We start from the raw sequence: 14,160 nt of genomic DNA, 5'->3' as shown, positions 1-14,160 counted from the left end.
GTTCTTGCAGCATGTGCTATAAATGATATATTCACTGCTTTATGGCTTTAATATTAGCATTGCATTGCCATTCTATCTGGAAAAGGCTGTAACTTAACAAGTGAATATAGATTGGTTCTTTTTTACCCATCCCCCTAGGATACTGGTAGTTCAGTTTTGAATCACATAGGTAAGCTTCAACCTGCTAGGACAAATTGGTCATAGAGCGGGCATAATTCTAAAGGGGAAATGGATGTCTGTTGTTGAAAGGGTTGGTCTTGGAAACCAGCATATTTTAGAGAAATACTGAAGTTGGAATCATCATTATTTGGAATTCAACTAAATCGAGGGAAATGCATAAATTTAAGGTACATCAAATTTTAAAGGTCAAACACATCGACAGACCCTTCAACTTGGCATCATCTTTCACTTTGGCACCTCAAGTGGGCATTGTTCACTTTTGGCACCTCAACTAACCATAAACTGTGTCACTTTGGCACCCTTTGCTGATTCAGCAAAATGTGTATCACACTCGCTTTTGGGCGCGTTTCAGGGGTATTTTCGTAATTTTATCATCTTTCTTCTCTTTCTTCCTTACTCTTTCATCCATTAATTTTCCATCATTTTTTTTTCCTTTTCTTAACACAACCATACTCTAATTTTCCCTTCATTGATCGAATTAACACACATTATTGCCACTACCTCACTCTTTCTCACTCACTTTCCTCTCCCTTAAATTTGTATATCCCTCCCTTGATCACTATTCAATCTTGAGCAGCAGCAAATCAACCATTTAGTTGAAGAAAATATATTGAACATTAAGTTCCGGAGGGATCCATGGGGAGGAACCCAATGTTCGTACCACTTCACTATGACCAAAGTACAAAACACAGAGACATCTAAAACCTGACACAAAACAGATCATAGCATTCCATGAAGGTAGACAAAAGCTCCCAAAGAGCAGGCTTTCTTTAACCATTGACTATCGTCCCACCTGCAAACCAACAATATATAACTTTCAGATCACTTGCTCAATCTAAGGATAACGTATTAGTTAAGCAACTTCATTACCAAAATTTGCACATTCCTCTTCAGAAAACGAAGCTGGAATCAGTGGTGTCCAAATTGGACCAGGGGCAACGCCGTTGACGTGTATGCCCCTCTCAACAGGCTGAAGGGCAAGACCTCTAGTAAATGCAACAATTGCACCCTTTGTGGCCGTGTAATCAAGCAACTTGGCATTCCCCTTGTATGCAGTCACTGATGTGTTGTTCCTTCTTAAAATGATTTTTTAACCAATTTATTTTTGCTGAGACCAAATTGTTGTCAATTTGATCAGAAATTGTTGTCAATTTGGATGGAGGGTGAAAAAATTGTTGTGAATTTGATGTCATTTTGGTGGGATTGTTGCAGCAGTTGGAGGCGGGGGTTTGTGGATTGGAGAAGACAATATGGAGGGGGTGGGTGGGTGGGGTAGGGGAGGGTGGGGTGGCAGCAAACGATTTAGGGGTGGGGTGGCAGAAGACAATTTGGGGGTGGGGGTGGCGGCAAACGATTTGGGGTGGGGTGGGGTGGGGTGGTTAGGAAGATGATATAAGGTGGGGGTGGGGTTATTAATATTTTTTTATTTAAATCAATTATAGAAAAATTATTTTTATAAAAATGACAAATGTCCTTTTATAATTGGTTTCTTTCCATGTCATCAGCGAGTGTGATACATTCTCTTTGCTGATTCAGCAAAAAGTGTCAAAATAACACCCGCGTATGCTACTTGAGGTGTCAAAGTGAAAGATGGTGTCAAGTTGAGGGGTCTGTCGATGTGTTGGCTAATTTTAAATTAGGTGTGTTGATGAGTAAGGACAAGAAGAAAGGAGATATAGTGGGGAAGCTCATGATTGATTGTCATATATAATGGGTCGAATCTGATATCTGGGGTCTGAAATTGTTACCAAAGGTCACATGAAAATTGGAAATTAGGCATCTTTTACGAATTACTGTTGCTTCAAGATTTACTAAAAAGTAGTGGCTATATGTGCCTGTGTTATTTTCTTCCAAATCAAGCTATAGACCCACCGTTCTCATGCAGCTGTCTATCTATCACTTCCATTAGTTTTATATGACCCCCTTCTTGTAATGGTAGTAGCGTAATCCCAAAAAGGGAAAAAACATCTGTACTACCACAATGAGTTAAGATTTTACTTCCAACTCTGGTTTCAGCAATAACCAAGAGTTTGAGCAATAATCTCTCGGTAATTCAGCATCATCTCACTTTTAAGAAATTTTTCAACAAATTTACTCATTTATCTAAGTTTTGATGAACAAAGTTATTCAATACTTGTACTGGTGACGTATCCGCTGGAATAGTCTGCATGCAAGTTAATCTAGAATTTAATCATATTATAAAGAAAATTGCAAGTTCCAACTACTATAATTAAGATGTCAATTATTAAGATATGTTCTTTTAGTTTGGGTTACAAACTTACAATTTAATCGTACTTGATGTCCCAATTTCCGAAAAGGATCTGATAGAGTGATCAAAATATCATACAGTGGCTTTTATCATTCTGTCAAGAACTGAACAAGTAGCAAGTTTGCAACTTCTCTACTCTCATTCTTGCGCAGGACTTTCAAATTCTTTACCTTTTAGACTTAAATAAATAAAAGAATAACAAATTAAATCCATTAGTCATAAATCATAATGAAGGTATCGTTTGCATTTCAAAATGTACATTAAGCTGCGTGGAACATGAGTCCTTGTATGCTGCTTTGGTCAATTAGTTTAACTTCCTCTCCTCGAGCACTCGCCAAAAATACCAACACGGACTTTTTCCAAATGTGTGTACACTCTCTTAATGAGGTAACCCATGTGGAATTCGTATTTCCATTTTCCGAAATGCCCAATTAAATTGACACCAGCTTTCATATTTTTTCTTTTAAGAGATATTTTAAAAAAAAAAAACACATAAGAATCTGAGTTTTATAGAGAAAAAGAGGAAAAGACTTAACTGGCGGAAGAAGATAGGACAAGTAAATGACACAAAATATCCCTTATGTTTAGGAATAGGTTCAAAATGATCCTTAAAACACATTTCTGAACAATTTTGACCTTTTAAATTTACTAAAAACGACCAATAGTTTCCTATCAAATATTTAATAAACTCTTACTAATAGAACTTTTTAGAAAAATAAAAAATCTAATCTAAAAATGCACCATATGCTAAAAATAGATAAAAAGTTCTCTGTCATTTCAATTTGTTTCAATTTATATGTCATTCTTTCTTTATATGCTTACCCAAAGAAAAAAACATGTTTTTATATTCAGTAACAATTAACTTTAAATTTCTCAATTTATCCTTGATTAGATTATTTATATCCACACAAATACTAATCACTTATATTATACCACAAATTTCAAGTCTTCATCCTACTCTTAAACTTCATACCCAGTTAGACACTTTTACACAAATTGAGAGAAAGAAAATAACAAAATCTATACATCTTTGAAAAAAATAGAGTAGATTATCTCTAACAATACACCTTCAAGTGACATATATGAGTTCTTGTAAAATACAGTTCCTATTAAATTTAAAAAACTAAAATTTGTCAAATAATTAATTATAATTAAAATATTCACTTTAAACAAATGTAGAAAATATAAAACAAGTCAGGAATCTGTTTAAATAATCGCCTTTGAAGTTAGCTCAAAATATAAGGGACCATTTTGCTATTTTTTTTGAAGAGAGGACCACCAACCTAAGTTTGAATTCATGGATGTTTAAAAAAAAAAGTCATACACAAATCTAAAATAAAGAAAAAGGGCGAGAAGGTGAAACATGACGTGACGCGCCATAAGCGTTTGGAGCAACAATAAACACATCGTCATATAGTGACTGGCTGAATGCAGAACTTAAATATGCCATCATATTTAAAAAGGAATCAATCTATGTCATTGATTTAAAAAGTTATAAAAATAAGTTGTTTGCATAAAATAAGTGTACAATATTCTTTTTTCCGTCTTGACACCGTTAAAATAGAATAGTGTATTATCTATTTTTTATATGGATAGTGCACTTACTTAGTGCATTATTCATTTTTTTATGAATAGTGCACTAAACAAGTGCACTATAAGTGCACTATCCATTTTTTTTTTATGAATAGTGCATTAAATAAGGTGCACTATCCATTTATTTTATGGATAGTGCACTAAAAAAGTACACTATCAATTATTTTTGATATATTGTACTTCTTTTGTGCATTATTCCCCCTTTTGTGCATTTTTTTTCCTGCAAAAGTATTTGGGTGCTATACAGATTTATTCAGGAAAAAATGGTATAGTTGAATTCGCCCCTTAGAAAATAAACCTATTTCTATTTATCATGATTTACAAATTGCTAGACACATCATTGTCGGAGAAACATACTCCTCTAAAGCTAGTGATTTTATTATTTGGAGAGAAACACTTCAATGGACTCAACTATATTTTAAACAGTGTGATTATGAGGTGTTTTATGTCGATGGCATGGTTTGACCATTCCACAGGCACAGTATGCGACATTTCAGATATGTAAATTCAGGGATGATGCACAAGTTATTGAACACTTGAATAAGGAAATATCAGAAATGGAAAAATAATTAGAGCTTTTTCATGCATTAGATGATCTTATCTTTCAAGGAGCAGATGAAGAGGAGAACTGGAAAGTACTTAAAAATTAGAGATTACATCGAGATTCTACCTATCCAGTATATGCAATTGTTAACGAATGGATAGGTCTTCAAAAACATTTACCCCAAACATTAAATTTTGGACTGCCATATTGTTGTATAAATCAATTGAGTTTAGTTGAGCCAACACAACATGAATTCACCGTAGTTCCTGAAACTGACGAAGAAGATATGTAATTTTTTACATTGTACATTATGTTGCAATTTGATGTTATAAAAAAATTAAACTTTCATCTCAAAATAAAATTCGTAAAATTCTATCTCATAAAAAATTACACCATTCATTGACATAAAAATATGTAACTTTTTACATTGTACGTTATGTTGCAATTTGATATTATAAAAAAATTAAAATTTCATCTCACGATAAAATACGTAAAATTTCATCTTACAAAAGAAGTACAAGATATCAAAATAATGGATAGTGCACTTTTTTTAATACACTATCCATTTATTTTATAAATATTGCATTAAAAAAAATGCACTAAATTATATAAAAAAGGACATAATGCACAAAAAAAAGCACAATATATCAAAAATAATTGATAGTTTACTTTTTTAGTGCACTATCGATAAAATAAATGGATAATGCACTTATTTAGTGCACATTAAAAAAAATAGAAAGTGCACTATCGATAAAAAAATGGGTAGTGCACTAAATAAGTGTATTATCCATATAAAAAATGGATAGTGCATTTGTTTAGTGCACTATCCTATTTTAATGGTCTTAAGACAGAAAAAAGGATATTGTGCATTTATTTTATGCAAACAACCTATTTTTGTAACTTTTTAAATCAATGGCATATATTGATTCTTTTTTAAATATGATGGCATATTTAGGTTCCGCACTCTGACTGGCTCTAGTAGTAAGCATTATAATCTGACATTCGCTCCATTTTTTTTTATATAATTTTAATTTGGTATTTTTTTTGAATTTTATTATTTTAAATTAAATATATATGGACTTTTAAAAAAGAAACACTGCCTCCATTCTATTTTATGTCGTAATTTTCTTTTTTGTTCGTTATAAAAAGAATATAACATTTCTTTATTTTATAACTATTTAAATACATAATTTCACTTTTATCTTTAATGTTTCTACTTAATTAAAAATAATAATAATATATTATTTTAATAAAAAATAATTTAATAAAAAACATCAAATATTTATTTATTTCTTAAATTTCGTGTCTGATTAAATTATAACACATAAAATGAGATAAAAGAAATAATAAGTAAATCAATTGAAACAGAGAGTAAGCCTTTTTTTTTTTTTTTTTTTTTTGTTATTCAATACACTATATTTGAATCATATATCACTGAATTTGAAGACAACCTCCCATTATTTCATATCCAACCTCAATTAATTACCCAACCATCAGGCCAGTGGGTAAGCTTTTCCGCCTTTTTTTTTTTTTTTTTGGTAGCGACAGTAAGCTTTTGTCAAACGCAATCACCGCTTTTCATCCCCACTCTTCACTCTCTACTCCCCACTCTCCCACAAACGTCTATTTCTCTCTCTAAACACACACATACAGTGTCACACAGTGTAAGCTGTTTGCCCCCTTCTTTTATCTTCTTCTTCCTTGCACTCAAAGTTCTTTGCTTTTCTCTCCATACTCCATCTGGGGGATAGCTGTGACCACAACTTTTATCAAAGAAAAAAAGTGAAAACAACATAAAGACTCTTAACTCTTTTATCTTCTTCATTCCAACCCCATTTGAGATCTTCACCAATAACTTCTTTTTTCCCCCCTCCAACTTTGAAAGCTGTGCTGCATTTTGCTCTTCTGCAGAAAACAAAGGTATATTTTCATTTTTCAAACTTTACATTCTTCTTCTTGTGTACATAGACTTATTGGACCACGCATTTCTGGGTCGATGCTACTTTTCTAAACCATTGCCAAGATTGTTTTTAGTTTTTCCCTTCTAAATAATTGTAAATTGAATCAAAAGATAAATGTTGTTTGATGGTAGATCTGATCTGTGTGGACTCTTCATTGCCTTTGTCTAATTCCATCTTACTGAACTGTGGACAGTTGAGTTTTAATTATTTTTGGCAATGTTGGGGTGATTCTATTATATGTTCCCTTAAAATCTTAACCAGGCGATGTATTTGAGTTGGTAGCTACTTTACTGCTGTTTTTGTTTCAGTTTTCTTTGATCAAAATAATTTCTTTGTTGAGGTCAGTGCACATCAGATGACTTCCTCTTGCATATATGTTATTGCCACTGCTAAAACGGTTGAAGGTTGAGAGTAATCATGTCGCTGCGGAGTCAGAATTTTCACTGGGTTCAAACTATGAAGGAGTAAACACACTAAGAAGTCAAATGGGTTCAACATCTAATATACATACATAAGCAATAATTTTAAATGTATATAAACATGTAATTTTTCGTCGAAGGGGTTTCGGACTAACCCCTTTGATGCTACCTGGCTCCACCCCTGATCCTGTCATTCTTTCATTGAGCTATTTGCCCAATTTCCTTTCACCAGGCATAGGATTTTAAGAGACCAACGATGGAAGATGGAATAGATGCTGATATCTTGATGGACTATGTTGAATTTCAGATTTTTCCAAGACAGAACAGGTCAGACTTTTGTTTTCAGTTCAATTGGCTGTATTCCAGTTGCAGTCAATTTTATAATTTTCATTTTTTTGGTGGCTTTATGAGGACCTCGTTAACTTTTTGTTTCTCCTTTCATGAAACGGTCTTTTAAGAGGTTTTATGAATGTTTGACACATTATTCTCTGGGTACCAATATAACTACGCAAACAAGTTAAGAACCAGTGATGTAGTTTGTTACCTAGTGTAGCAGGATAATATACCAGTTGGGGTTGTCTTTGGTTACTTAAAGCCCAACATTTTGGGGTACTTGACATGTATTATACTGTGGTCACGCTTCTCCTGATAACATTTGCGTGTACTTTTACTATATTTTGGGTGCAGGTTCGAATCACATATCTGCTACGGCAACAAGATAGAAACAGCTTCCTCCGGCCTTCTGGAGCAGTTGATACTTCATTCCCCCAAAATCAAATCTTTGCACTCAAAGGGATCAGATGCCGATTTCCAATTTAGACCTCTAGGGAATCTTAGTGATGCTAAATGGTTTACAAAATCCACATTGATCAGGTACGCTCAGTCATGATTTACTTTTGTTGATCAGTTTGTCAGTCATCATTTACTTCAAGCTGTCTTTTAAAGATCTTTCTGAATGACCATATCCCTATACTCCAATCCTTGTATTTCCAGGTTTCTTCATATTATCAGCTCGTCACCGATAATTGATATGGCCAAGGCCATGGTAAATGAAATATCTCAGCTTGAAGAAGCTCGGAAGTTTCATGTTTCTTTATATACAAAGGTGCTTTTCATCTTTCTGTATAATTATTTTGACCCCTCAATTAATCTATAGAACCTGTAACAAGCAGTATAATGATGGGCTTGTTATTCCTTTAGGGGCCTCAGGATCATGTATGGGGCGGGGAAGCAGGTTAGTCTTACTGTCACTGTTGGACAATATAGCCTAGATTAGTTTGTTTAATAGGATTGTGGTTGTTGCTGCAACTGTCTCTCTCTTTGTGGAGTTTCAATCAGAAAAAAGGGGAAAAAAATAACAACATTGTTTTTCTTACTTTTTAGCAGAATGTGACTACTCAAGTGATGCAGTGTCATTATCGCAGCAAGTAAATTATCTATCTCTGTTCCTGGATTATTTTTTATTTTCTTGTCTTTTTCAGAAGTTATTGCATATACACATTGAAAAATAACATGATCTTTGATGCCACTCCAGGAAAATGATAATCCTTCATCAGACGCTTCCAAGTATGTCCCTATGCCTCTAACAATTCTAAATTTCAGAAATTAATCTACCATCTCCAAATAATCACATGGTGAACAGGAATGAATTGCTGAGGGCAATGGATTTGAGGTTGACTGCTTTAAAAGGGGAATTAGCTGCTGCTTTTGATCAAGCTGCTGGCACTAGATGCTCTTTTGAGGATATTATTGACATAGAGAAGTTCTCTTACTATTTTGGAGCTGTTGAATTGAGGTAAGTCATGGGAGAACTAGTCGTCTGGCGGGTCTAATCCCTTTAATAATTTTTCAGCAGTTTCTATGCTCGGCAACATTGTATTTCAACAACAACAACAAACCCAGTGTATTCCCACAGCATGGGGTCTGGGGAGGGTAAGATGTACGCAGTCCATACCGCTACCTCCGAAGAAGTAGAGAGGCTGTTTCCGATAGACCCCCCGGCTCAAGATTGTATTTCCGATAGACCCTCGGCAACATTGTATTTCCTTTTCAAAAAAAGGAGGAAACTTTTCCATTAATCTATCAGCTAGCAGAAATTGAATGTATCTCAAGTTTGGAGTAGATCAGCAGATTTTGAGTAATTGACTGATACAGTTATTGAGTTCAATTCATTCTCAGTACTTATTTTGTTTCTGAAATCACATATTACTTGTTCTTTAGTTTCAAAATACCAGCAAAACAACTACTTTTGCTCAAGCCAAAAATGTTTTTCCCTTTGATTTGTCCCGTGTTTTTCTTTAACCATTTTCCCAGCAGAATATATTGTGTAGCAAACAAAATTGTTTGTTTGGTTCTCAGATTTTATTTTTCACTAATATGAAAGCAACCAAAATGTTTCAGGGCTTTGGTGATAACTGATATCTTCTGCATAAATTTCCACATTCATATTCTCCAGAAACCAAATTAATGCCAGTTTTTTACAAAAACAAATTTGTTTTCCAATTCATGTGCCACCTTAGTGCAGTTGAATTGTTTCCCTCAGAGATCTAATGATCGCTCTTTTCGGTTAGTAGATACCATTTTCCAAATCTAAACGAAATATCCGTAATATTTTTTTTTATTTGATAACCGTGGTGTCCGGGCCAGCTTGCGCGCACCTCGACTAATTCCATGGGATACCTTCCCACCTCCGACCAGCAACAACAACAACAACAGGTAGCAGGTAACTCTGTCCACCAAGGCTAGAACAGATGGGAAGAAACCACCTAGTGTTTGTCTTTGTTGGGAATTGAATCTAAGACCTCATAGTGCTCACCAACTTCATTGAACCACTAGGCCACATTTTTGGGTGCGAAATATCCCTAATAATGTGGGGAAACAAAATCTGGTAAAAGTTCTTGTTCCTTTTTTTAGTTTGTTTAATTTTAGGGGGTGGGTCACTTTCTTCGGGTGAGACTTTGGAAGCTAAAACTCCAGCTTCAGATTCTTTTATCTTAAAATTGTGGTTAAGTTAGTGATGCTCTTCTTTCACCTTTCAGCTAGTTGAACCTAATTATTCTGGAAGATATGTGCAACAGGCTAATGACTTCATTATGTGTTGTCTGTTTCAGGAACTGTCTGCAGAAGTTTATTACACTGAGCGATGAGAACAGGGCTAGTGGTTTTCCTGGTAAAGAGTTGTCTCTTTCAAAAGTTGATGTCAGAAATGATAAAGTTGGTTCAGAAGGGGGCAATTCTCAAACATCTGGACCATCAAAGTTAGATACAGAAGTGAAATATAGTGCTTCCCCTGCAAAAGCTGCACAGATGGAGAGGCAAAACTCATCTGGAAGCGAAGAATCTTCCTGTACAAGTGAGGTGGAACAACAACCATCGGTGGAAAGAAGTCGCACTCTCATAAGATCTGCATCTCCGAGAAGGTCTGCATCTCCAATGCGAAGGGTCCAAATTGGGCGCTCTGGGTCACGAAGATCCACTGCTTTAACGATTAAGAGTTTAAATTACTTTCCTGGAAGAGAAAGGTCGATCTCTCATAAAGATGCAGCTGTTAGCGGTAGTGACGAGGAAGACGCTGAGCAAACCTCAAAAAAGACTGAGAAAGATGCCTGTAGAATGAGTGTGCAAGATGCAATCAATCTCTTTGAAAGCAAACAGAAAGGCCAAGCTGTTGATTATCAAAGGACAAAGTCATTATTAAGTGCCTCAGTTGGTGCTAATAAAGCGGTTTTTAGAAGATGGAGTTCAGGTGTGTGTGAAAGTACTAAAGGCTCTGTTGATGTTGCTTCTGATGATCCAGTTTCTGAGGCTGTCAATAAATTGGAAGATCAAGAAACTGAAAGTGCTTTGGAAAGGAAACGCGATTCATATCCTCCTCCCATAAGCCATGACGCCGAGGCTGCTGCTGCTGATTTCAAACAAAACTCACCTGAAGAAAAAGCATACAGTCCAAATGTTACCCCAGAGGAATCTCTTCCTAACCAAGGTGAAGAAATAAGTGAAAAGTTAAATGCCTCCATTGAATGGACTCGACAAAAGGAAGCAGAGCTAAACCAATTGCTCACAAAAATGATGGAAACCAAGCCTAGCAAATATCGGAACTTGGCAGCAAGTGATAGCAAGAACCAAAGCCGACCTGCTGAGCGTCGAGGTGGTTTTTATGATCATTACAAAGAAAAGAGGGATGAGAAACTTCGCGGTGAAACTGCTAGGAATAGAGCAGAGAAGGATAAACAATTTAAAGCAATGCAACAAATTCTTGATGAAAGAAAAGCTGAAATTGTCACAGGAAATGCAAATAATGTTAGTAAAAAAACAAATGTTAAGAGGATCCAGAGAACAGTCAAGAAATCCCCTGAATCTGCAAATACCAAGGATGGAACCCCCAAAGCTGCTGTCGCAAAGAAAGCTTCATCAAAAGTATCACAACTGCCAGCGACACGGAAGTCATGGCCGTCTTTACCATCACCAAGGGTTGCAGGGACATCAACTGCTAAAACTCCTTCTATAACTAATTCTGCAGATACTACTACACCTAGCCGTAGAAGATCACAGCCAACAACAGCAGCTCCCCAGACAAGCCAAAAGGTTGAGAAATTACAACCCCAAGCGAAATCTGTGAAAACGCCCCAGAATAATATCAGAAAGAATGTTACAAATGGGAATGACAAGAAGCAGCAGACTCTGACAAAAGCTAGCAAACCTACTAAAGCCAGAGTTCAGCCAACCCTTGGAGATTCTGCACCCTCTGCTAAACCTAGACTAAACAAGGTAACCAAGAAAAGTAGTGTGGTGCCTCTGGAATCAAAGGAGGTAAAGCCTTTTCTTCGTAAGGGCTCAGGTACTGGATCTGGTCATAGTCCAGTCATAAAGGCCAAAATTTCATCTCAGCCTGAAAAATCTTTGAGGGAATCTGCGGACTTCGTGCAAGTTGAGGAGAATGAAATGGCCTCTGTTGCTTCTAGTCCTCTTAATCAACTGCAGGACAGGGGTCTTGAGGAGTTAAAGATCCATGAAGATGAAGACTCAGTAATTAAGTTAAACAGCCCTAAAAAATATGAAGATAGGGAGAGCTGCAATAAGATTACGCCAGATAATGAAGATGATTTTGGAAGGATGGAAGAGTCTGCACTGAAAGGAGAGGTTGAAGAGGAATCTAACATTTCCCCTAGAGCCTGGGTGGTAATAGAGGAGCAGGAGGATCAAGCCCTTCTGTGTAATGATGGTTTTGGTCCTATTGAATCTCTGGCTGATGTTGCTGTAAGAAGTTCAAGTCCACGAGTTCGTCATTCTCTGTCTCAAATGTTGCTTGAAGAAAGCAGTGAAGATGTCATCGACTGGGGTAATGCTGAGAATCCTCCTACCATGGTATATCAGAAGGATGTGCCGAAAGGATTGAAGCGGCTTCTAAAGTTTGCTCGCAAAAGTAAGACTGATTTAAATTCAACTGGTGTTTCAAGCCCATCTGTCTTCTCTGAAGGTGAGGAGGATCCAGAGGATTCTAAACTTCTCACCAAAAGTAGTTCTGACAATCTACTGAGAAAGGCTACACTTCATGCTAAGCATTCTGGACAAGTAAATTTGTCTTCTGAAGATTATGAGCTATCCGGTATTTCTTTGTCCTTCACAGCAAACATTTTAATTTTTTATGCTAGTATACTGTTTTAGTTGTCTGTTAGTTTATTGGTTGCATTTGAGATCTGTTTCACAATCCTATTATCGATTGATCTTATTTATATAGACTCGACATACATACTTGCAGCTCAAACAAGTATAGGCAAAATTGCTGCTCAGAAATTGCAAGCGAGCCGGCTTTCAGCTCCAGCAAGTACGACAAAAGGTTTTCTCTTCTTTTATGTTACAAGTCCGTCTAAATTCCCGTGATCATGAAAATTAAACTTTTACTGATGTATGTCCTTCATTTCCTTAATGTTTTGGTGTTTTCTGTTTCAGCATCAAGATCGTTCTTTTCTCTTTCAGCATTCAAGGGAAGTAAATAAAAAAAGGTGCTAAATTCCGATGAGAAAGCAACAGCAGCCCTAATGTAGAGTCTTTAATATTGTGACTCGCAGCTGTTGCTTCTGACTGTTGCCGGGGGCTGTATGCTTCTTTTTTTCCCTTCTGGTGTGTTATTCTCCTCTGGGTGCGCTGTACACTTCGGAACACCTCACCAGTTGGGGGATATACATTGTTGTTACATTTGTCTCCTGTACTTTGTAAAATTCACTGTTAGATATATGTAGTTTCTTTTGTAGGATGATTTGCCCACATTGAATTTGTTATCTTTGCACAAAGCATTTTGCTGTTTCTGACTGAATTTTGCAAATATTATTTTCAAGACATCTGGCTCTTGCTTATTTTTATATTGAACTGTTTTCTTTGAGCTTCTTTTAGCTTGCTGACGATTCAGCCACTTGAATTTCTTTCCCCTGTACATTGATCACCATGGGTTTGATTGGGGATTTGCATAAAAAAAATACTTTTGCGCTGCTATTTAAATAGTTCTCAGCTTTGACATTTGAGCGGAAATGGCCCTTTTAAGTTTGTTGAATTAATTCCGAACTAAAAAAACCGGAAGTCATTTCTCACCAAGGAGATGGGATAAAATAATCCACAAGTTGGATGTGATAAGGTGGGTCATCTCATGATTAAGTGTGAGATAAAATTTATACTGCATTTGATTGTATAAATTTATTGTGTTAAATTAATATCGTCAACTAAACACAATATAAATTCGTTCTCAGGGTTAATCCTAAAATATCTCACCTTATTCTGCATAGAAAACGACCCTAAGTTGAGTGGCATTGATGGCAGAAAGAGGAATCAAAATTGATGAACTACGGCATGCATGTTGATAGATATGCGTAACTTAATGTTAAATTTAACTTGGTTATTATGTTGAATTTCTCACAAATTATATTGAATCGTTATTTAACCTAGCTAACGTATTAGACAATTGACGAACCAAATGTTGGATACTTCACAAACCATATCATATCATTATCGTTATGATTTCAACTTCTCACTATTAATACTTGGTCTAAACTTTCTCAATTCTTCTTCTGTTGCTCTTTATTTATTTCATTTCACTCACGTTACTATTTATCGGAAAATCGGCACAATTAAATTTGTTATGAGGTACAAGCTTCCTGATTTAACTTGTTAAGTTTGTAAATTAACAGTTAAATATGTTCGTAA

General features: G+C 35.5%; 1 protein-coding gene across 8 annotated transcripts; it reads left to right on the top strand.

Moving 5' to 3' along the window:
• The first annotated feature begins 6,040 nt into the window (after nucleotides 1-6,040).
• Nucleotides 6,041-13,302, top strand: LOC107863560 (serine/arginine repetitive matrix protein 2). 8 transcript variants are annotated; one of them, XM_047408244.1, is made up of 12 exons: nucleotides 6,102-6,506; nucleotides 6,893-7,077; nucleotides 7,199-7,293; nucleotides 7,654-7,839; nucleotides 7,960-8,071; nucleotides 8,167-8,200; nucleotides 8,350-8,393; nucleotides 8,501-8,532; nucleotides 8,609-8,761; nucleotides 10,077-12,571; nucleotides 12,725-12,802; nucleotides 12,916-13,302. In XM_047408244.1, the coding sequence occupies exons 3-12, from the start codon at nucleotides 7,223-7,225 to the stop codon at nucleotides 12,960-12,962; spliced, it is 3,252 nt and encodes a 1,083-aa protein (XP_047264200.1). In that variant the 5' UTR covers nucleotides 6,102-6,506; nucleotides 6,893-7,077; nucleotides 7,199-7,222; the 3' UTR covers nucleotides 12,963-13,302. The 8 variants fall into 8 exon arrangements, with proteins under 8 accessions (XP_016565014.1, XP_016565015.1, XP_047264200.1 ...); XM_047408245.1 differs by having other exon boundaries at nucleotides 6,103-6,506; nucleotides 8,353-8,393; XM_016709528.2 differs by lacking the exon at nucleotides 6,893-7,077 and having other exon boundaries at nucleotides 6,041-6,506.
• The last annotated feature ends 858 nt before the right edge of the window (nucleotides 13,303-14,160 follow it).

The sequence above is a fragment of the Capsicum annuum genome, chromosome 3 (genome assembly GCF_002878395.1).
Source record: "Capsicum annuum cultivar UCD-10X-F1 chromosome 3, UCD10Xv1.1, whole genome shotgun sequence".
Lineage (NCBI taxonomy): Eukaryota > Viridiplantae > Streptophyta > Magnoliopsida > Solanales > Solanaceae > Capsicum > Capsicum annuum.
This window is presented reverse-complemented; position numbering and strand designations above follow the sequence as displayed.